The sequence below is a fragment of the Phyllobates terribilis genome, unplaced genomic scaffold (assembly GCF_046119375.1).
Source record: "Phyllobates terribilis strain yellow unplaced genomic scaffold, ASM4611937v1 Scaffold_5__5_contigs__length_657084704, whole genome shotgun sequence".
In the NCBI taxonomy this organism is placed as follows: Eukaryota; Metazoa; Chordata; class Amphibia; order Anura; family Dendrobatidae; genus Phyllobates; species Phyllobates terribilis.
In genome coordinates this window covers 59,190,274-59,215,096 of record NW_027362765.1, presented here as the reverse complement: position 1 = coordinate 59,215,096, position 24,823 = coordinate 59,190,274, and the positions used below count along the sequence as shown (strand labels likewise).

General features: G+C 41.1%; 1 protein-coding gene across 1 annotated transcript in view; it reads right to left on the bottom strand.

The window, feature by feature from the left end:
• Window positions 1-548: 548 nt before the first annotated feature.
• Window positions 549-24,823, bottom strand: part of LOC141271974 (uncharacterized) — a 61,171-nt gene continuing 36,896 nt past the window's right edge. Inside the window, exons 8-13 of the mRNA XM_073682229.1 lie at window positions 17,331-17,477; window positions 16,678-16,857; window positions 16,471-16,594; window positions 16,290-16,387; window positions 5,311-5,401; window positions 549-2,035 (exon numbers count right to left, since the gene is read on the bottom strand). Coding sequence (XP_073538330.1) covers window positions 708-2,035; window positions 5,311-5,401; window positions 16,290-16,387; window positions 16,471-16,594; window positions 16,678-16,857; window positions 17,331-17,477 — 1,968 coding nt within the window. The 3' untranslated portion in view covers window positions 549-707. The remainder of the gene's footprint in view (window positions 2,036-5,310; window positions 5,402-16,289; window positions 16,388-16,470; window positions 16,595-16,677; window positions 16,858-17,330; window positions 17,478-24,823) is intronic.

The window sequence follows — 24,823 nt, the reverse complement described above, 5'->3', positions numbered from 1 at the left end:
GGAAACTGAACAGTCAGCGATAAGGGGAATTCTTTATATTACATAAAGCAACAATAAAAATGTAAGTTTCATTAATCAGGAAAAAAAGAATTTTGCCCAAATCCATAAAATATATAACATTATATTAATTATTTTTGACTTGTGATGTTTGCTCCATTAAAAACATGAGCAATTGCATAAGAAAAACATTAAAAAGCCAGAAGAGGCGACTAGACAGCAGTGAGTATGAGGATCCTGGAATCAGCTCCATCTAGTGGTGGCAGTGCTGAACTGTCTACATCGGAGGGGATTTTTTGAGGCCCTCACTCCAGCAACTCCGATCTAGTCTCCTCAGCAGTGAAGCGTCCAGATCAGAGGCTAATGAGGAGCACAAAAGAGCAACTCCGATCTAGACACAACCTTGCAGGAGCAGTATTCAAATATATGGGTGGCGCCATTAGTGACTGAATGCGGTGCTGCCCATGACTGAATGAGAGAATCACACCCCTATGACTGAATACGAGCAGGTAGGACAAAGTATATATTTAGTTCTAAAATTATTATACTACCACCGATTTTAATGAAAAAAGCTTGTTAGTGATGCACATTGCATCACTAACAAAGCAATGGGGGCAGTGTACATAACAACTAGGACGTGACAGGTTCCATTTAATGTGTATTATTTTCTTGTAAATATTGTTAATTAAATGATTAAAAAAAGAAAATGGCTATTTCGGCATGTGAATTTTCCGATGTATATTAAAATTAGATTTCTGATTAAAACATTTCCCACATTCGGAACATGCAAATGGTTTCTCTCCTGTGTGAATTTTCAAATGTGAAACAAGATATGGTTTATTTATAAAACGTTTCCCACATTCTGAACATGAAAATGGCTTCTCCCCTGTGTGAATTTTCTGATGTGTAACAAGATTTGATTTCTGATTAAAACATTTCCCACATTCTGAACATGAAAATGGCTTCTCTCCTGTGTGAATTCTCTGATGTGTAACAAGATTTGTTTTTTCTGTAAAACATTTTCCACATTCCAAACATGAAAATGGCTTCTCCCCTGTGTGAGTTCTCAGATGTGTAGCAAGTTTGGACTTTGTGCTACAACTTTTCCCACATTCTGAACATAAAAATGGTTTCTCTCCTATGTGAATACTCTGATGTTTAACAAGTCTGGATTCCGTGCTATAACATTTCCCACATTCCGAACATGAATATAGCTTATCCCCTGTATGAGTTCTTTGATGTCTAATAAGATCTGTTTTGCAGGTAAAACATTTCCCACATTCTGAACATGAAAATGGCTTATCCCCAGAGTGATTTCTCTGATGTCTAATAAGATCTGTTTTCCAGTTAAAACTTTTCTCACATTCTAAACATGAAAATGGCTTTTCTCCTGTGTGAATTCTCATATGTGCATTAAGTTTGGATTTCTCACTATAACGTTTCCCACATTCTGAACAAGAATGTGGTTTCTCCCCTGTGTGAGTTCTCTGATGTATAACAAGATTTGTTTTCCACTTAAAACATTTCCCACATTCCGCACATAAAAATGGCTTATCCCCTGTATGAATTCTCTGATGTGTAACAAGATTTTTTTTCTGATTAAAACATTTTCCACATTCTGAACATGAAAATGGCTTCTCCCCTGTGTGAATTCTCTGATGTGTTACAAGTCGGTATTTCTCGCTATACTGTTTCCCACATTCTGAACATGAAAATGGATTCTCTGATGCGTGACTTCTCAGATTTGATTTCTCTGTTAAACATTTCCCCGATTCTGAACATGAAAATGGTTTCTCCCCAATGTGAGCTATTTCATGTGCAAAGTCCCTACTGTGACTATTGTTTTGCATATCGGTCTTTGATGAAGCAGAAGAAAAGACCTGCTGAAAAGGATCAGATGAAGTATTTTTTCTTTGAAGGACTGGAGGTCTATCTGGAATAATGGCATGTTCTTCATATGTATCTGGTGTGATACCATGATCATCTGCTGTAAAATGTGAAAATACCAGATGTCCTTCTGAGCTGCTGGCATAGGCATCTGCCAAGAATAACACCGATTTTATTAATTTTCAGTAACACTGCATTGGAATTTTATTCATTCACATATATTATAAATTTTTACAAGATTTCCTTACAAATTGTAATTCAATTATCAACTGAGTAATACAGTAGACCACAAAGCATGGACTACTAGATTATGATATTAGGTTACCAGGTCGTGCGCTATCAATTATTCTCTAGTCTCCTGAAGCTGTGCCTGTCACCAATAAGGACTATGTCGGACCTGCATGTTTTTTATTTATTTTTAATTGATGAACCAGGGAAAGTGGAGGGGTCTTTATTCAAATTAAATATTTTTTTGTGTGTCTGTGTTTTTCATTTTTATTACCGGGTTAGACACCTCTCCGTTACTAACACCAGGGCTTGATGCCAGCTGTGATTTTTGGACAATTCACAGCTGACATCAACCCAAACTACCATTACCTCGATTGCAAACACAACAGGGCAATGAGGAACCAGGTAAAGCACCAGAATTGGAGTATTTCATGTGATGCGCCACTTCTGGGGTGGCTGGGGGCTTGTGTTTTAGGCTGGGAAGGGCCCAATATCCAGGGACCTTCCCAGCTTGATAATATCAGCCCCCAGCTGTCTGCTTTACCTTTGCTGGTTATCAAAAATAAGGGGGAGGGGGGACATAATTATTTTAATTTATTTATTTGCTTAATACATGTACAGCAATCTACACACACATGGCACTACTTAGATAAATATCTATCTCTTTGCACATATTTAACATCTAAATATTTGTCATTTCTATTCTGCACGGACGGCACACGGATGCCGCACATGTACCACAAGTATTTCACACAGACACACAACCTTGATAACACCGGCACTGGTTTTTGCAGTGCCGATAAAATCAAGATATGTGAAGGGGGCCTAATAATGTGTTTGCTTTGTTTTAAGTGCAAAATTTTTAAGCATAAAATCCACATAAGAAACCATGTGAACAAGCCCTAAAAAAAATTCAGCAAATAATTCTGCAAGTCAGCGACTGAGTAGAATCTGTACATACACGATGCGTCAGCACACTACAATTAATGAATACATGAACTCTACTATTGCAGTAAATGTTAAAAACATAAGGTACTTAGCAGTTTTTAATCCAAGACGGCAAAAGCCATCCAACCACGTAAAAGTGTACCTAAATATGGATGGTCCCTAACAATGTGCCAAACCAGGCCTCATCTGAAGTGAAAGAAAGCCAGTCACAGCTAGTAATTAAAATGTATTGTGCATTAATTTAATACTAAAGGTCTCATCCATTTAGGGCTCCTCACCCTTATCTACACATCCTTCCCAGTTAAGGTTTTAATTGCAAGCTGTATACCTGGTTCTCTTTCACTTCCCATTCAGATGAAGTTTAGTTTGGCACAAGGAGAGTTAGGACAATAGCGATAGGGACCATCGATATTTCGGAACATCTTGACATAGGTGGATGGCTTTTGCACTCTTTGAACAAAATATGCTAAGTACTTTACCTTTTTTAATGTCTACATCAATATTGGAGTTTATAAATTCATTAGTTGCCATGTGCTGACGCATTACATATGTACATATTTATACACTGCTCAAAAAAATAAAGGGAGCACTTAAACAACAGAATATAACTCCAAGTAAATCAAACTTCTGTGAAATCAAACTGTCCACTTAGGAAACAACACTGATTGACAATCAATTTCACAAGCTGTTGTGTAAATGGAATAGACAATAGATGGAAATTATTGGCAATTATCAAGACACCCTCAATAAAGGAGTGGTTCTGCGGGTGGGGACCACATATCACATCTCAGTACCAATGCTTTCTGGCTGATGTTTTGGTCCTTTTGAATGCTGGTTGTGCTTTCACACTTGTGGTAGCATGAGACGGACTCTACAACCCACAGAAGTTGCTCAGGTAGTGGAGCTCATTCAGGATGGCACATTAATGCGAGTTGTGGCAAGAAGGTTTGCTGTGTCTGTCAGCGTAGTGTCCAGAGGCTGTAGGTGCTACCAGGAGACAGGCCAGTACACAAGGAGACGTGGAGGGGGCCGTAGGAGGACAACAACCCAGCAGAAGGACCGCTACCTCCGCCTTTGTGCAAGGAGGAACAGGAGGAGCACTGCCAGAGCCCTGCAAAATGACCCCCAGCAGGCCACAAATGTGCATGTGTCTGCACAAATGGTTAGAAACCGACTCCATGAGGGTGGTATAAGGGCCCGACATCCACAGATGGGGGTTGTGCTCACAGCCCAACACCGTGCAGGACGCTTGGCATTTGCCACAGAACACCAGGATTGGCAAAGTCGCCACTGGCGCCCTGAGCTCTTCACAGATGAAAGCAGGTTCACACTGAGCACATGTGACAGACATGACAGAGTCTGGAGACGCCGTTGAGAGCGATCTGCTGCCTGCAAGATCCTTCAGCATGACCTGTTTGGCAGTGGGTCAGTAATGGTGTGGGGTGGCATTTCTTTGGAGGGCCGCACAGCCCTCCATGTGCTCGCCAGAGGTAGCCTGACTGCTATTAGGTACCGAGATGAGATCCTCAGACGCATATGCTGGTACGGTTGGCCCTGGGTTCCTCCTAATGCAGGACGATGCCAGACCTCATGTGGTTGGAGTGTGTCAGCAGTTCCTGCAAGATGAAGGCATTGAAGCTATGGACTGGCCCGCCTGTTCCCCAGACCTGAATCCGATTGAGCACATCTGGAACATCATGTCTCGCTCCATTCACCAACGTCACATTGCAACACAGACTGTCCAGGAGTTGGCGGATGCTTTAGTCCAGGTCTGGGAAGAGATCCCACAGGAGACCATCCGCAACCTCATCTGGAGCATGCCCAGGCGTTGTAGGGAGGTCATACAGGCACATGGAGGCCACACACAATACTGAGCCTCATTTTGACTTGTTTTAAGGACATTACATCAAAGTTGGATCAGCCTGTAGTGTGTTTTTTCACTTTAATTTTGGGAATGACTCCAAATCCAGGCCTCCATTGGTTAATAAATGTGATTTCCATTGATGATTTTTGTGTGATTTTGTTGTCAGCACATTCAACTTTGTACAGAACAAAGTATTCAATGAGAATATTTCATTCATTCAGATCTAGGATGTGTTATTTGAGTGTTCCCTTTATTTTTTTGAGCAGTGTATATTGGTCACATAATGGATTTGTGCACCTGTGCATTAATTTAACACTAAAGGTGTGCAGGCACAATTTTTTTTAGTAGAATTTGTGACTTGCCTGCATTTAGTGATTACAACTCACCTGAGTTATCATCTATAGAAATCTCCTCTTTACACCGCTCATCACCCCTCACATACGTCTCTGTAGTATTAATATGGGTCAGATCTATAACCTGAAACAAATATTATAAAAGTCACAGACAGATGAAGAAGTTGTGTGAGATGATTTCGAAGAATAGAAAAGATCATAAATTAACATGACGAACAAAAATGACAGCAGTAGTTATCACATAGCTGCAGGTCTCCTGGATAAATCCAATCTGTCGGCTCCTAAGTCTAACGGTCAGTCTCCATAACCAGAAAATTGTGAGAAGTCCCAGGGTAGCTTTTTGCAGTTGCCTCAAATTAGATGGACAGGCCCTTTTACCTGGTCCAGGACATGCTGTTCAAGATTAAGATTAAGGACCAGTGAAGATTGGGGTAAAAACTTTGCTATCCCAGATGCAGTCAGTGACTAAATGACTCTTATGGCATGGCGCACTGTCCTTCTGCCATAAAGAGATAAACCACAATGTTTGACCACAATGCTTAAGTAAGCATTACTGTCCAGATGAACAGATATCAGGGCACCCAAGATGTGCGACAAAAAACTTCTCCACATCATTACCTCACCTTGACCAGCCTTAAATGTTGACACCACACAGGAAAGGCACATGGATCCATGCTACTTGTGCCCAATTATGACCCTCCCATGAGCATGGAGCAACAGAAATCTTAATTCATCTGACCAGACAATGTATGTCCACATATAGTTTTTACTCTCTTTTGCCCACTGAAGACTTTCTTTTTTTGAGCCCTAAGACATCAATGACACTGGAATTATCGGTGGCCATCTATGATGAAGAGTTGTTAATTTGGATATATTAGTTGTAAGTCTAGAGTACTATTCATCTGCAGGACATGAATGTGTACCGCCTGTTCTTAGAACAATTCTTACTTTGAAGGGCGTGGCCTGGATCTTGAGATGTGAGGATGTGCTTCACATCAGCTCCCGCAGCATTGTCCTCTCCTGGGGCTTTTAACCCCCCAAAACTTTGGAAAAGAGAACTACTGCAGCTCTAGATCCCCCTGCAACCCGCTAGATGTGACTGTGGATAATCCAGCTGCCCACAGACCGAAGAAAAGGATGGGACTCCGGCTGGGGCCTAGGAGCATTGGTGCCGGCATGGTTTGAGGACTCTTTTTTTCCCTCTCCTCACCCCCGCTCTTCTCCCTCCACCACCCTCCTCCCACACTGAACCCCCCCGATTAACTTATCACCCGTGGTCACACGGGGGAGTGGGACCTTGCTGACTCCTGGAACCCAGGAGAGTGTGGTGGTGGCTGAGCTTGGAGGACCCGGGGTGAGTGGTGTGCGCAACGACCGCAAATTGGCGGAGGGATCCGGTCGCGGTGGTCATTGCCATCTCCCCCTCTCTTCCCTCGAGCCCACCAGGGTCACCATGGGAGAAAGGCGATTGCCGAGACCGAGGGGCCCACTGCCGCAATCGAGACCCGGAGGACCGGTGAGTACAAAGAGAGCCTGTGGTGGTTGAGCAGAGGGATATAGGCACAGATGCAGTGGCCATTTTTCATCTCCCCGCATGCAGCTAAACAATCCCCACACGCCACTGCCCCATCACAGCAGTTTGCAGGGCCAGATCTGACCATAAGATGTACAGGGGCTTAACCCCCCTCACTGGCTCTTCATATTCCCTGGACTTTTCAGCACTTTATCCAGACCTGACAGACCGTCAGGGATCAATAAGGGGGGGGGCCTCCATCCACAACCCTCCTACCAGTGAAGAGGAGAGAGCAGCTGCTGAATAAAGATACATACCGCTCTCACTCTGGACTGCATCCAGCATAAACCCCTCACAGCAGACCTTTCTGGTTCTTTGGGACAGACAAGGCTGCATGTCCGCTGATGAGGGAGAGTTTGATGTTGTGAACTACACCTTACAGACCACCTCGGCAAATAAAAAAAATTAAAAGAGGAGAGATAGAATTATTCAATCGATTCCTCAGAGCAGACCCCATCATATAGGTCGATAGGGCCACCTAGTGGACATTCTAAGATCTGCACCAAAAGTTATATATCTGATCAAAGCATAAAAATTCTTATCTTGCAGTAAGAATTAAGTAATAAGACACCTACCATAAGACATCAATCCTGAAGATGTAACAGCCCCTCCCCGCCTCCTCTACACATTGGGGAGCATGATAGGTGTCATGACAATTCTTCTCCAAAGCTTACTTGAATACTTCATAATGGTCAAAATTAGCAATAAGGCATCAGGGGCAACCTCTGGGTCAAATGCTTCTCTCACTCAAATAGACATAAAGAAATATCTCAAAAAACACCAAGCAAAATCAACCACATCTAAATCTAAGTCCCTGCCACCTTCAGATCTACATTCACAATGCGACTGATTCGGAGATGGAAATCGATGCAGATGACTGCAGATCTACAAGGGAACACCCAGTATCTCGTTCCTTCATAAAAAGGATACTAGCCAAATCCTTAGAACCTGTTGTGAAGGATCTTTCCGACATTAAGCAAGAAATCACGCAAATAGGCCAAAGGGTGGAGTCTCTAGAAGCTACTCATTCTACTCTAATTCAACAATCCAATGCCAATATATCCTGCATCCAAAACCAAGAAGGCTAAATTAACCAAATATACTCCATCATAGAGGACCACGAAAATAGAGAAAGACGAAATAACCTTTGCATAAAGGGCCTCCATGAATCGGTAGCATCTGAAGCAGTAACCCCAATACTAATAGAAATTTTCTCTAAAATCTTAAATTCAGAAGGACCCCCCCCCCCACATTGAAATAGTGAGAGCACATCGAGCTTTGAGGCCCAGACCTAAACCAGGGGACCCACCATGCGACGTCATCTGTCGTCTATTAGACTTTCGCACTAAAGACCTACTATTAAAACGGGCAAGAGAAGCAAAAGACATCACTTTTGAAGACACGCCGATCTTGATTTTTCAGGACCTAGTCTCTTCAACCCTCAATAAGAGACGCCTACTGAAACCGTTTACTGATGCCCTATGCCACAATCAATACCAATATTGCTGGCTTTACCCCTTCGGCATAGCAATAACACCTAAAGACAAGCGTATTCAAGTCAGGACCTAAACAGAGATCCAGGATGCCTGTAAAGAACTTGGAATCACTCTTGAAAAATACCCAGACCTGGAAGCAACTCACTCAGCATCCTCCCTAAATCACTCGCCTATACCCACACCTTGGAGCGTTTTTTCACCTTCCAAATCGCAGCGTTCCAAACGCAAACTAACAAAGCACTCTTCCGCTCCTAAAGACAGCTAATATGGATGAGACAAGGAGCCATGAATCAGGTCTAATTTGACCTCTCTTATCTCAACCTTTGCCTTAGCTTCCTGCAATACGTTGATTGTTCAAGTTCAAGAACTATTACTCTTATGCTCCCTCCTCTTTCGTTGAGTGGGGTACAACTTGTGATGACTCCTTGCCTTTTGACAACATAAGCCAAAGGAATGTCTTACCTGTACCTTAAGCTCCATACAATAGCTCCCGATTATAATTTCCTCCCCTGCGGGACCCCTCTTGCACCGTCTGTGATGCCCTTAAATTTAGATTCAGGGGCAGGTTTGGTCTCGGGGGCTTAGAAATGATTACATTTGCAGAGAGCATATCGATTTGACACCATCACGTCCCCCTCTACTGCTTATTATTCTACAGTACTATGCTATACAATACTGTTGTGGTTGGTATTTACAAATGTTTTTGTATCTCTCTTGTTGTTACTGTTTCTATTGTTTTAATGAACCTGTATTTCCCCAGTCTTCCGCCTCTCCTGTCTCTCTCCCCTCCCAGGTCCACCTCGAATATCGTTAAAGATAAGTGTCTACGTTCCAACTGTTTCCCTCATGGATTCCAGACAAGGTCATTTCAAATTAGCAAACTTTAACACACACAGCCTCAATTCACCTATATCAAGATCCAAAACACTAGACAGGTTTAGAAAAGAAAACTTCAACATACTCCTCTTACAAGAAACTCATTTCCAAACAAGGAAACTCCCCTCTTTCGAAAAGGCCTATTATAACCAATGGTACTATGCTACTTCCCCTCAAAAAAGGCTCTAGAGGTGTGTCAATACTTTTTACTAAAGATACCCCCTTTCTTCTAAATGACTCTCTGATTGATTCGGAAGGGTGATTTATTTTTGTGAAAGGCCTTCTGGCGGGAACCCTGGTAACGATTGGCAACCTCTATGCCCCCAATAAAATACAAATCAAATGGATCTTGTCCAAACTGAATACATAATATTCCCATGGATCCTTCTTTGGATTCCGCCTCAAAAAATGTCAGGATTCTTATCGAGATCTAGCCAGATTAAAAAAAATAAAAAAATAAATCGCTCCATACACTCTCACTTATTGATATTTGGCGATACCCCCACCCCACTGATCTAGACGATACATATTTCTCCCATTCCCACAACTCCTATCATGGGATTCATTACATCTTCTTCCCAAGGCTTCTACTGTTAATGGCTTTAAAAGCAGAAATACTCCCTTTGGTTCACTCTGACCACTCAAGAGTCTCAGTTTGTTTCTCACTCTCCAAACCCCACTCTATCGCACATGGAGACTAAATGAATCAATCCCATTGTCAGATTTCAACAAACAATGTATTCAGTCTACCTTATCAAATTTCTTTGAAACTAACGCCACACAAGAAATAAGTTACCCAATCCTGTGGGAAGCTCACAAAGCAGTGGTCAGAGGTGAACTGATTTCCATAGATTCTCATTTAAATAAGCAGCGCAAAAAAATTACACAAAACCTCTATGAAGAAATAGCCAAACTAGAATCACAACACAAAAGAACTTTATTGCATCAAAGTCTGGAAGCTCTAACAGCCAAACGCCTACAACTAAAAGATCTGCTAAATAAGCAGTCTGCAAAACTGTACCTTAACTGGAAAGACCGCATGTCTGTACATGGCGATAAAGCTTCTAGGCTTATGATGTCGTTAATTAAAATAAGACAGGCCAAAACCTACATTCACTCCTTAAAAACTTCCAGCGGCCAAAACACAGCAGACCACAACAAGATTTCTTCAGAATTTTTAAAATACTGCTCAAATGTATACAATCTTCACCCAGACGAATCGAACCCAGACAAAGACTGAAAACGCTTAGATACATAATCCTTTCTAACTAGACTTAAACTGCCTAAACTCACCAGAACAACAAACATTACTTTCCAAACCGTTTGACATAAGCGAGAGCCGTTCCACTCTGTCAAGTAGCCCCAAGGGAAAAGCCCCTGGCCCGGACGGCCTCCCTTTCATATATTACAAAACCTTCTCCAAGATCCTAGAATCTCATTTCCTTAAAATGTGTAACAAGGTACTCCAGGGCGACCCTCCCCCCTCCTCCCCCCTAGACTCTGGAAGCCCATATTTCCCTCATTCATAAAGAAGATAAAGATCCAGAACACTGTAGCAACTACAGACCGATTCCTTTACTAAACGTGGACCTCAAAACCTACGCAAGCATGCTTGCAAAACGCATTACAGAGTTTTTGCCAAACTTGATCTCACCAGATCAAACGGGCTTCATCAGGGGAAGGGAGGGCAAGGAAGGGCAAGGAAAACGCTTGGAGAGTCCTTCACTTGACGCAATACTCTATCTACCACAAGCTCCCATTGGTGCTTTTAGGCACCGATGCGGAGAAAGCTTTTGACAGAGTGGATTGGACCTTCTTACAATAAGAAACTCTCAATTGCTTCAATTTCCTCCATTAGTAACAGCAGCCATACTCCAGATGTACTCTCACCCCTCGGCTTAAATTAAACTGAACAACTCCCTGACTAAACCATTTACTATACATAATGGAACAAGGCAAGGCTGCCTTCTTTAACCACTATTATTTATAATGGTGATGGAACCCTTGATCAAATCTATTAACGAGTGTGAAGACATAATTGGCGTAAAACTACAAGGAATACGCCACAAAACCATGGCCTTTGCTGACGATCTCCTAGTCGCCATGACGCAACCACACAAAGGCATCCCGGCCCTTATGCAAATTCTAGAGTTATATGGCTCTTTGTCTAACTTTAAAATAAATCTGTCCAAATCTAAGGTCTTAGGAATAAACATACCCACACACACTTTAGCCCACCTGAAATCTAATTTCCCCTTCCGCTGGTTAGACAAATACATTACTTATCTAGGCATGAAGATAAGTACATCCCATAAAAATCTATTCAACCTAAATTATGAACTACGCCTCACATCCATAGTAGATCATACCAAAAAATGGAAAGCCCCTTATCATTCATGGATGGGCAGGAAAAACTTAATCAAAAGCATTCTCCTACCTAAATTCATTTATTTATTCCAAATGTTACCCATCACATTATCAAATGCATTCCTAATTAAAATTAATTCATACTTCTTTAACTACATTTGGAATAAGCACCGCTCGAGGCTTAATTCGCATACCCTATCGCTTCCTAAGAGACTAGGTGGTATCGGGGCCCCCAATATTCATAACTATTACCTAGCAGCCACTTTCTAGAACTATTGAGTGCACCAGGAAACCAAAAGAGAAACCTTGGCTCTCTATAGAAGGACACATGTCCCCCCTACCTCTAAGATCAATCATACTCTCATCCCCTGCTCTTGTACACAAAAAGACGTTCCACAACCTCCTTACACATACAGCACTTAATTGTTGGAAATTAGTAACAGATTATCTCTCCCCACCCCCTTCCCCACTAGCTCGAGTATCGGACTTTATTACTTTAAATTCTGAAAAAAACACATCAGGCCATAAGAAAGGGAACGCTGATGCCTCACCCTTTATAGACCATTTATTTAACGAAGGCACCTTTGTCTCCTTTCAAGAAATGTCCAACTACACATTCATCCACTACGAGTCCTTGAGGAAGACATTGCGCCAAATCATGATTAACGGACTAGACCGCTCACTCCTTACGAAACCATATGTTCACAGATAAGCTCTCCGAGAAAGGTGCTCTCATCCCTCTACAACATCTTACTCTCAAGAGATACCTCGCTGAAAAGAGCTTTCTTTCTGAAATGGGAAAAAATCTAGGCTGCTCATTCACCGAACCCCAAATCAAACACATTTACAAATCTTCACACGGCCCCTCACAGTGCGAAAATAATTACCCATTGGTATACCACACCTCTCCAAACCCACAAATGGCTTCCTACCACACCAGATATATGCTGGAGATGAGAAAGAAGTAAGGGATCCTACCTCCATCTATGGTGGTCATGTCAGACCATACAAGAATTTTGGAAAATTGTATCCCAGACTACATCTGAGCTGTTACACACTAACATAACCCTAACCCCCAAACATATTTTTCTAAATTTCCCAATCGAACCAGATAAAAATTTCTTATCTAAGGTGCCCTCTTTTGTGTTAACAGCCAGCACACTTCTTATACCTCCTATCTGGCGCACATCAAATATACCAAACAAGAAACAGCTGATCCTCAAAATTGATCAATAATACCATACCGAATAACTGGCTACACTTTCACATCAAAATCTCACCTCCTTCCACCATGTTTGGAATCTTTGGCACACCTACAGAAATTCCACTAATTTGCAATCCTCAACCACTTAATGCTGTATCAATGGACCTATGACCCATCTTAATCTCTACGGGAACAACCCCCCCCCCCCCCCTCGCTCTGCTACCTCTTTCTCCTACCCCTTGTTATGTCTTACCCTCCCCTCCTCCCATTTACCCCATAACTGTCTGTGGTTATACCAGAGTCAGTGTAGTTGAATTTCCATCATGTTGTTGTATTATATAGGTACAAGAGAAAAAAATTTGGAATCATTTACTTAATTTTCATTATTTCTATATGACAAATCATTCCACCTCTTTTTGTGTTACTCAAGTAATATGCCTTTGTCTATACTCACCTCAAGTCCATGTTGGACCTGTTATATTTCCTCAAGAAATTTATGTAAAAGGTTGTTACTTATTTGTCATTATATATTGATTCTCAATAAATAAAACATTGAAAACAAAACAAATAAACTCCTTTGACTCCTTTCATTGATGAGTTGCTTATGTCCACAGGATCCATTATTTCTACGTTTTTCCCTAATCACAATATTCTCTGCATATTCTCTATAACAATACAGTGATACCTTGACTTACGAGTTTAATTTGTTCTGTGACCCAGCTCTTAACTCAAATTAAATTTCCCCATTAACATTAATTGAAATGCTATTAATCCGTTCCAGCCCTCCAAAAACCACACCAATTTTTTTTGTTAGGTGTTTTTAAATAAGAAAAATTGATTATTAATATCAAACACAGTAATGTACAGTATGAAAAACGAATAAACGTGTAATAAACTATTGTAATGTACTTTTTTTTATTTTTTTTTATGCATTTTTTTAATAACTTCACTTAACCCCTTGACCCCCGGACCATTTTCCATTTTTGAGCTTTCGTTTTTTCCTCCCCTTCTTCCTAGAGCCATAACTTTTTTATTTTTCTGTCACTATGGCCATGTGAGGACTTATTTTTTGTGGGACAATTTGTACTTTTGAAGGACACCATTGGTTTTACCATATCTTGTACTGGAAAATGGGAAAAAAAATCCAAGTGCAAAAAAAGTGCAATTTCACAATTTTTTTTTCTTTTACCACGTTCACTGAATGCTAAAACTCACCTGCCATTCTTATTCTCCAGCTCGTTACGAGTTCATAGACACCAAACATGTATAGGTTCTTTTTTATTTAAGTTGTAAAAAAAAATCCAAAGTTTGTTAAAAAAAAAAAAAAAAGTCACCATGTTCAGAGACCCGTAGGGTCTCAATTTTTCGAGATCTGAGGAAGGGTGAGGGCTTATTTTTTGCAAGCTGAGCTGACGTTTTTATTGATACAATTTTGGGGGTAGATACAATGTTTTGATCTCCCGTTATTGCATTTTATTACAATATTGTGGCTACCAAAAAGCCGTAATTCTGTTGTTTTGATTTTTTTTTTCTCATTATGCAGTTTACCAATCAGATTTATTCTTTTTATACATTGATTGGGCGATTCATAATGCGGTGATACCAAATATGTGTATATTTGTGTTTTTTTTATTGTTTTATGTTGAGTGGGTGAAGGGGGGGGTGATCTGAACTTTTATATATTTTTTGTATTTTTAAAAACATTTTTTTTAAACGTTTTACTGGTTGCGATCAGCTCGCCTGTGTGTAGCAGAATTGCTCACTCGCTATGAGCGCCGACCGCCACTCATAGCATCCTGACAATGACAATCGCAAGGGTTCCCAGTGCGGCGATGTTAAATGCCACTCTCAGAGATTGACAGCGGCATTTAACATGTTAACAGCAGCGAGCGGATCGCGATTCTACCTGCAGCTGTTGCGGGCACATGATTGCTGTACAGATCAGCTGTCATGTTCCCGGAAAGGTGCGGGCTCATTGCCGGAGCCCGCGATGAAGGGAAACACACGACATGTGCCTTAAATGTACAGCACATATGGGAAAGGGGTTAATCATCTTCTCATAAATATAGCAAATATTGAAACCTAAAGCCAACACTCTAAAGAGTCAGAGAGTGTACATAATAGTGCAGTATAGTGTTCCTTGTTGGACATGTGAACTAACGTACAAAACTGCCACAGAAAACAGCAGAAGCATAAAGCAAAAAATAATCATCATCCTATATATAGCCCTATGTCAAATGCATGCAGAGCTAAAAAATAGAGACCACCCCCGAAAACCGATTCACAAGAAAAGGTCAAAAGTGCACAGCAAAGACAGAGATACTTGCACAGCTCGTAACTCAGATCTCCACTCACATCATAAACCAATAAAATCAACTGAGCGACGGCTCATATCTCGGAAAAATTCGTAAGTAGATGCACTTGTTAGTCAAAGTATCACTGTACACGTAAATAGAGTACACAGCTGCCCAGACACCTTGATTTTCCAATTTTTATGTGGATTCACACTGCAACCGAACTTCAAAACCTGCTGTACTCTGGGGTCAAGGGTCTAATTTAAATACAGATGTCTCTAATACATTGTCCATTCAGGCTGCGTGCCCACTGTGCGTTTTTCAAGCGTTTTTGCCGCGGAATTTCCGCAGCGAAAACGCTTAAAAAACGCTTGGTAATACGTGCCCCATGGTCCCCAATGACTATCATTGCGGAAAAATACGCAGCATGTCCATTAATTTTGCAGACACGCAGCGTAATTGCCGCCATTGACTTACATTGAAACGCATAATATCCGTGTCAGTACATTTGTACACACGGATATTATGCATTTCTATGTGCGGATGGTACCCAGGTCTGGAGGAGACGAGACTCTGGGTACCATAGAACCTGTTAAAAAAAGAATTTAAAATAAAAAATAAAGATTATACTTACCTTCTGATGTCCTCCCGGTGTTTTCTCCGCTCCGTCCGGTCGGCTGTATGGGTCGCGACCTGACACATGACTCAATGACGTCACCGCAGGCCCTTCACACCACCGCGAGCCGCCCAAGACACCGTACGGTGCGGAGAAAACACCGGGAGGACATCGGAAGGTAAGTATAATCTTTTTTTTTTTTTACCATTCTTATTCTTTTTTTTTAACTAACTTAGTCACACTACTATAAATCCATTCCGGTTGCATGGATTTATATAGTGTGACCAAGCTGTCAAGCACTTTTCCAAGTGATGCTAAAATCGCTTGGAAAAGCACTTGATAACCCGCATGCAGAAATGCATACAAAAACGCTTGACAGACGCTTCTACCTGGCGGGAAAAACGCATGTAAAAACTGCATGCGTTTTTCCTGCCAGGGAGAAGCGGAAAAAATATGCAGCATTTCTGCATCGTGGGCACATAGCCTCAGAGTGTATTACATGTGGATAAAACAAGACTGAACACAAGACCTTCTCAGTCTTCGACACATCATAGGGGAGATCTCATGACACCTTCTCTCCATCTACCTGATGATCCCGAGGAACATTGGGATTTTCTTGCTTACAGTCCTGTGGAAGAAGAGGATGGGGACATCTCTCTGGTGTTGTCCTCTTACTGGATAGAACTGAAGGAAACACATACAGGGACTGAAATCATTCTTACATACAGATAATTATAGGGCGTGTGTATTTAGTCCTGTCTTATTACCTGGTGATGTGAGGGACTGGGGAACCTCCATTATGATGTCCTTGTACAGATCTTTGTGTCCTTCTAAATACTCCCACTCCTCCATGGAGAAATAGACAGTGACATCCTGACACCTTATAGGAACCTGACACATACAATGATACCGTCATCCCCCCGATCCCTTCATAGTGTTACTGTATAATTTCCCAGCATTCCCAGTAGTGTCACCTCTCCAGTCAGCAGCTCAATCATCTTGTAGGTGAGTTCTAGGATCTTCTGGTCATTGATCTCCTCATGTATCAGGGGGTGAGGTGGAGGCCCTGTGATTGGGCTCAGGGGTCTTCCCCATCCCTCAGACACAGGGGCCTGACAGCGCTCTCTAGAAGTCTTCTTCACTACTGTGTAATCCTGGTTATGGAGAAACACATTAATAAATCTCACTATAGACATTTCCAGAGTCCTCACCTCTCCAGTTCTGCCCATTTGTTATTTCCATAGATAAGAATTTATGTAAATCAGGGCTGTGGAGTCGTAGTCGTGGAGTCAGTGTCCATTTTGGTGGAGTCTGAGTTGGAGTCGGTATAAAATAGACTGACTCCTAAAATATATAATAAATTGGGTTCAGTAGTTCAGTACAGGATGTGCTGTAAATGTTTTCATAAGAAGTTGGGAAAGTTATGAAATGTCCTATAAATGTCTGCTCTGTTCCTGATCTAAGGATCTAGGCTTTTAGTCAAGACAAATCTGTGCTGCACATGCTCATGGAGTCAGAGTCGTGGAGTTAGAGTTGGAAGTCAGGGAAATTGAGGAGTCGGTGTCAGTGGTTTGGCTTACCGACTCCACAGCCTCGGATGTAATGTCACGTCATCAGAATCTCTCACCTCTCCAGTAAGCCGGAAGAGGATCTCTAGGGTGAGGTGTAATATCCTCTCCACGATCTTGTCCCTGTCCATATCCATTCTTGATGGGTCAATTAGTAAAATTCTCTTATATAGATCTCCACTGAGAAGATCCAAAATTGGAGGGACCTGAATGGGGAAAAGATGATGTAACAGTATTATTATTTGATGCAGGCTCACACCCTGAGCCGGCATCTTTTTCCACACAGGACTGCTGATTTAATCAGCCATCAAGTGCCTTTAAACATCTGCGGGTGGTGCGGTGCTTCACTCATGGCTGTTAACCAGTTAAATCCCGCTGTCAGTCACAGACATCGGGATTTAACATGCGCCAGCCGGGAGGGTGTCATAAATTCAGCCAATCAGCGCCCCTGTCACATGATCTCGGAGCACTGATGGGTTGTCATGACAGCCTGGGTTATGTAGAAGACCCCCATGCCTGTCATTGTGAATTCCCTGTGAATGCCGGCTCATGACTTGGATTCATAGGAGATCGTGATTTTTGCTATACATATAATATGAACTGGAATTGTCAAAGGAAGCGTCATCACACAAAGTATAAAAAAAAAATAGAATAGCAGTTAGATAGTGTAGTTAGGGAACGGTAGGGAATTTTTAATACAAGTACATTAGAAAATAGCTTAGATTATTGCACTAAATAGATAGGAATTTAAAATGAAATTTAATCTGGACCACCCCTTTAACCACACGCCTGTTTTCATCTTCCTGATGAGGCCAAATTTTATAATTCTGACCAGTGTCACTTTATGAGATGACGCAATTTTCAAACTTTTAATTCTTATGCCCTTAAACTAGAGTTATGTCACACAAAATAGTTTAATGAATAACATTTACCACATGTCTATTTTACATCTACATCATTTTTGAAACATCATTTTTTTTTTTACTAGGAAGTAAAAAGAGTTCAAATTTGACCAGCAATTTCTAATTTTTTCCAAAAAAATTTACAAAACCATTTTTTTAGCGACCACATCACATTTGAATCCACATTGGGGGAAAATAACCAAAAGTAACACTATTCAAAGAATTGCACCCCTCAAACTGCTCAAAACCACATCCAAGAAGTTTATTGACCCTTCAAGTGCTTCACAGAAATGAATGCAACATGAAAGGAAAAAATTAACATTTTACTTTTTTCACAAAAAATTTAATTTAGCCCCATTTTTTTTATTTTCACAGGGGTAACATGAGAAAATGAACCCCAAAATTTGTTGTTCAATTTCTCCGGAGTACGCTGATACCCCATATGTGGGGGAAAACTACTGTTTGGGTGCATGGCACAGTTTGAAATGGAAAGAGCAACGTTTGACTTTTTGAACACAAAAATGGCTGAAATCGAGAGTGGACGCCATGTCGTGTTTGGAGCCCCTGATGTGCCTAAACAGTGGAAACCCCCATAAGTGACCCTATTTTGGAAACTAGACCCCTCAAGTAATTTATCTAGATGCGTGGTGAGCACCTTGAACCCCCAGGTGCTTCACATAAGTTTATAAAGTAGAGGCATGAAAATAAAAAAAATAAAAAAAATCACATTTTTCCCCCAAAAAGGTTCTTTTAGCCACAATTTTTTTATTTTCACAAGCGTAACAGGTGAAAATGGACCCCTAAACTTGTGCAATTTCTCCTGAGTAAGCCGATGCCCCATAAGTGGTGGGTAACTTCTCTTTGGGTGCACGGCAGCATTTGGAAAGGAAGGAGTGACGTTTTGGAAAGCAGACTTTGGTCTGCAGGTGTCATGTCACATTTGGAGAGCCCCTGATGTGCCTAACAAATGGAAACCCACAGCAAGTGACCCCATTTTGGAAACTAGACCCCTCAAGGAATTTATCTTGATGTGTGGTGAGCACCTTGAACCCACAGGTGCTTCACAAAATTTTACAACGTGGATCTGTAAAAATGAAAAAATATATATTTTTCCCACAAAAATTTTGTTTTAGCCCCCTATATTTTCATTTTTGCAAGGATAGCAGGAGAAAATGGACCCAAAAATTTGTTGTGCGTTTACTCCTGAGTACACCGATACCCCATATGTGGTCAAAAACTACTTTTGAGGAACAGTGCAGAGCTCAGAAGGGAAGAAGCGCCATATTGGAGTTCAGATTTTGCTGGAATTCTTTGAGGGTGCCATGTCACAGTGGCAGAGCCCCTGAGGTGCCAGGACAGCAGAAACCCCCATAAATGACCCTATTTAACAAATTACATCCCCAATGAATTCATCTAGGGGGGGTGGACGGTGCGCTATTTACCTCCCGGAGCACATATTTTCCAAGAAGAGTTTGCAGGTACTCTATGTACAGAGCCCCAAAGTGCTAGAAGAGCAGAGTAGCCCCTCAAGTGACCCCCATTTTGGAAATTAAACCCCTTTTTGAATTTATCTACAGGTGTAGTGATGATTTGACTTAATGAGTATTTTCCAGAAACAAGCAGCAGTAGATGTTGCTGAGTGAAAATTGCAAATCTGCTATTTTAGTGCCCAGTATGTTGTAGCGCCCAGCTCATTCTTCTGGAGACATGCAACCGTAAATTAGTCGGGCTCTCATCGATACAGAAATGCCAAACATGTTGACACTAATTGTGGTTTAGGCACACTGAGGGGCTCAGAAGGGAGGGGGGCATTTGGATTTGGGAGTCAAGAATTTGCTAAATTTATTTTCGGGTGCGAGAAGCCATAGAGCTTTTTCAGAGCCTTTGTGCTACCAGTAACGTGAAAGCACCCTATATTTCCGTTAATGTATGACGGACCTGAGTGGGGAATTTTTTTGTGCATTGATTTGAAGCTTTTATTGGGAACATTTTACATAACAATTTGGATCACAGTTATCCTGCGATCTACGGTTAGCACTTACATCAGGGTGTCCATCTAAATGTCCGAATGACGTAATTCTGATGATACCCAAGAGGGATCCATTCACTAGAATGAAGCAGCAGAATTACTCTGAACTCAGTCTGGCCTCTGTTCAACGGTGTCCTTATTTTCAGAAGTGCACAAAAATGTGGCAGATCGTGCTTTTATGCACGACTTAAAAGACGGACACAGCCAGATCATAGGCCAGATGGCATCCACAGTTCTTCCATCTGCTTTATTATAGCAAATCTTCCATCGGTGGTTCCATATGAATATTTAAGAGATTTAGACAGACACCCCGGTGTAAGCGCTCAGCGTAGAACACAGGATAAATGTGAGCCAAGCCTTACTGCGATCTTTGTGGGAGGCAGGATGAACAAATCAACAACATTAGGTGAAGAATTGGTGTTATCATTTAAACTGTTCCTCGTGCAGTATAAGTGATTAAACTACTTTATTTTTCAGATCGATGCGATTACAGCGATACCAGATTTATATAGTTTTTTTTTTACATTTTTGGCTGCTGTCACATACTAAAAGACGCTTTTTTTTTTTTTGCAAAAACAAGATTTTGCATCACCATATTTTGAGAGCTATAATTTTTTCCATATTTCTGCAGTCATACATGCAAGTTTTTTTTTTCTGTGGGATGAGTTGACGTTTTTATTGGTACCATTTTCGGTCACATAACATTTTTCAAGCGCTTTCTATTCCGATTTTTGGGAGGCAGAATTAACAAAAACCAGCAATTCAGGAATTGTTTTTTAATGCCATTGCACGCATGTTAAAATTGATAAGGCAGCTTTATTCTTCAAATCAGTAAGATTACAGCGATACCACATTTATATAATTTTTCTATGTTTTGGCAATTTTACACAATAAAAACTATTTTATAGAAAAAAATAATTACTCTTGCATCACTTTATTCTGAGAGCTGCCTATAACTTTTTTATTTTTCGGCTGATGGAGCTGTATGGCGGCTTGTTTTTTGCGGAACAAGATTAAGTTTTCAGCGATACCAAATTTATTTTCATTCGCCTTTTTAATCGCATTTTTTTACGGTGTTCACTGAAAGGGTTAACTAGTGTGACAATTTTATAGGTCGGGCTGTTCTGGATGTGGCGATACCAATTAGGAGTACTTTTTTATGTATTTCTATGTAAAAAAAAAAATAATAATATCTATACACCTTTCTCAGGACTGGATAAATTCCCAAAGAAAAAGAAGCCATGTAGTACACTAAAAAATCATCTTTATTTAACATTGATAAAAAAACACCCCAATAAATCAAATAATTGATCAACATAAAAAAGCATAGTACATATATATATAGATCTCTATATCTACAGTGCTGGCCAAAAGTATTGGCACCCCTGAAATTCTGTCAGATAATACTCAGTTTCTTCCTGAAAATGATTGCAATCACAAATTTTTTGGTATTATTCTCTTCATTTAATTTGTCTTCAATGAAAAAAAACGCAAAAAAAATTGTCCTAAAGCCAAATTGGATATAATTCCACACCAAACCTAAAAAAGGGCGTGGACAAAAGTATTGGCACCGTTTGAAAAATCATGTGATGCTTCTCTAATTCGTGTAATTAACAGCACCTGTAACTTACCTGTGGCACCTAACAGGTGTTGGCAATAACTAAATCACACTTGCAGCCAGTTAACATGGATTAAAATTGACTCAACCTCTGTCCTGTGTCCTTGTGTGTACCACATTGAGCATGGAGAAAAGAAAGAAGACCAAAGAACTGTCTGAGGACTTGAGAAACCAAATTGTGAGGAAGAATGAGCAATCTCAAGGCTACAAGTCCATCTCCAAAGACCTGAATGTTCCTGTGTCTTCCGTGCGCAGTGTCATCAAGAAGTTTAAAGCCCATGGCACTGTGGCTAACCTCCCTAGATGTGGACGGAAAAGAAAAATTGACGAGAGATTTGAACGCAAGATTGGTCGGATGGTGGATAAAGAACCTCGACTAGTCAACATCCAAACAAGTTCAAGCTGCCCTGCAGTCCGAGGGTACAACAGTGTCAACCCGTACTATCCGTTGGCGTCTGAATGAAAAGGGACTGTATGGTAGGATACCCAGGAAGACCCCACTTCTTACCCCGAGACAAAAAAGCCAGGCTGGAGTTTGCCAAAACATACCTGAGAAAGCCTAAAACGTTTTGGAAGAATGTTCTCTGGTCAGATGAGACAAAAGTAGAGCTTTTAGGGAAAAAGCATCAACATAGAGTGTACAAAAAAAAAAAGAGGCATTCAAAGAAATGAACACGGTCCCTACAGTCAAACATGGTGGAGGTTCCCTGATGTTTTGGGGTTGCTTTGCTGCCTCTGGCACTGGACTGCTTGACCGTGTGCATGGCATTATGAAGTCTGAAGACTACCAACAAATTTTGCAGCATAATGTAGGGCCCAGTGTGAGAAAGCTGGGTCTCCCTCAGAGGTCATGGGTCTTCCAGCAGGACAATGACCCAAAACACACTTACAAAAGCACTATAAAATGGTTTGAGAGAAAGCACTGGAGACTTCTAAGGAGGCCAGCAATGAGTCCAGACCTGAATCCCATAGAACCCCTGTGGAGAGATCTCAAAATGGCAGTTTGGAGAAGGCACCCTTCAAATATCAGGAACCTGGAGCAGTTTGCCAAAGAAGAATGGTCTACAATTCCAGCAGAGCATTGTAAGAAACTCATCGATGGTTACCGGAAGCGGTTGTTCGCAGTTATTTTGGCTAAAGGTTGTGCAACCAAGTATTAGGCTGAGGGTGCCAATACTTTTGTCCGGCCCTTTTTTTGAGTTTTGTGTGAAATGATCAATGATTTGATTTTTGCTTCATTCTCTTTTGTGTTTTTTCCTTGCAAGCAAATTAAATGAAGAGAATAATACCAAAGAATTTGTGATTGCAATCATTTTCAGGAAGAAACTGAGTATTATCTGACAGAATTGCAGGGGTGCCAATACTTTTGGCCAGCACTGTATCTATATATATATATATATATATCTCTCTATCTATCTATATCTATCTACAGTACAGACCAAAAGTTTGGACACACCTTCTCATTTAAAGATTTTTCTGTATTTTAATGACGATGAAAATTGTACATTCACACTGAAGGCATCAAAACTATGAATTAACACATGTGGAATTATATACTTAACAAAAAAGTGTGAAAAAACTGGAAATATGTCTTCTATTCTAGGTTCTTCAAAGTAGCCACCTTTTGCTTTGATGACTGCTTTGCACACTCTTGGCATTCTCTTGATGAGCTTCAAGAGGTAGTCACCGGAAATGGTTTTCACTTCACAGGTGTGCCCTGTCAGGTTTAATAAGTGGGATTTCTTGCCTTATAAATGGGGTTGGGACCATCAATTGTGTTGTGCAGAAGTCTGGTGGATACACAGCTGATAGTCCTACTGAATAGACTGTTACAATTTGTATTATGGCAAGAAAAAAGCAGCTAAGTAAAGAAAAACGAGTGGCCATCATTACTTTAAGAAATTAAGGTCAGTCAATCCGAAAAATTGGGAAAACTTTGAAAGTGTCCCCAAGTGAAGTTGCAAAAACCATCAAGCGCTACAAAGCAACTGGCTCACATGAGGACCGCCCCAGGAAAGGAAGACCAAGAGTCACCTCTGCTTCTGAGGATAAGTTTATCCGAGTCACCAGCCTCAGAAATCGCAGGTTAACAGCAGCTCAGATTAGAGACCAGGTCAATGCCACACAGAGTTCTAGCAGCAGACACATCTCTTCAACAACTGTTAAGAGGAGACTTTGTGCAGCAGGCCTTCATGGTAAAAAAAAAAACTGCTAGGAAACCACTGCTAAGGACAGGCAACAAGCAGAAGAGACTTGTTTGGGCTTAAGAACACAAGGAATGGACATTAGACCAGTGGAAATCTGTGCTTTGGTCTGATGAGTCCAAATTTGAGATCTTTGGCTCCAATCACTGTGTCTTTGTGCGACGCAGAAAAGGTGAACAGATGGACTCTACATGCCTGGTTCCCACCGTGACGCATGGAGGAGGAGGTGTGATGGTGTGGGGGTGCTTTGCTGGTGACACTGTTGGGGATTTATTCACAATTGAATGCATACTGAACCAGCATGGCTACCACAGCATCTTGCAGCGGAATGCTATTCCATCCAGTTTGCATTTAGTTGGACCATCATTTATTTTTCAACAGGACAATGACCCCAAACACACCTCCAGGCTGTGTAAGGGCTATTTGAACAAGAGGGAGAGTGATGGGGTGCTACGCCAGATGACCTGGCCTCCACAGTCACCAGACCTGAACCCAATTGAGATGGTTTGGGGTGAGCTGGACCACAAAGTGAAGGCAAAAGGGCCAACAAGTGCTAAGCATCTCTGAGAACTCCTTCATGATTGTTGGAAGACCATTTCCGGTGACTACCTCTTGAAGCTCATCAACAGAATGCCAAGAGTGTGCCAAGCAGTCATCAAAGCAAAAGGTGGCTACTTTGAAGAACCTAGAATATAAGACATATTTTCAGTTGTTTCACACGTTTTTGTTAAGTATATAATTCACATGTGTTAATTCATAGTTTTGATGCCTTCAGTGTGAATGTACAATTTTCAAAGTC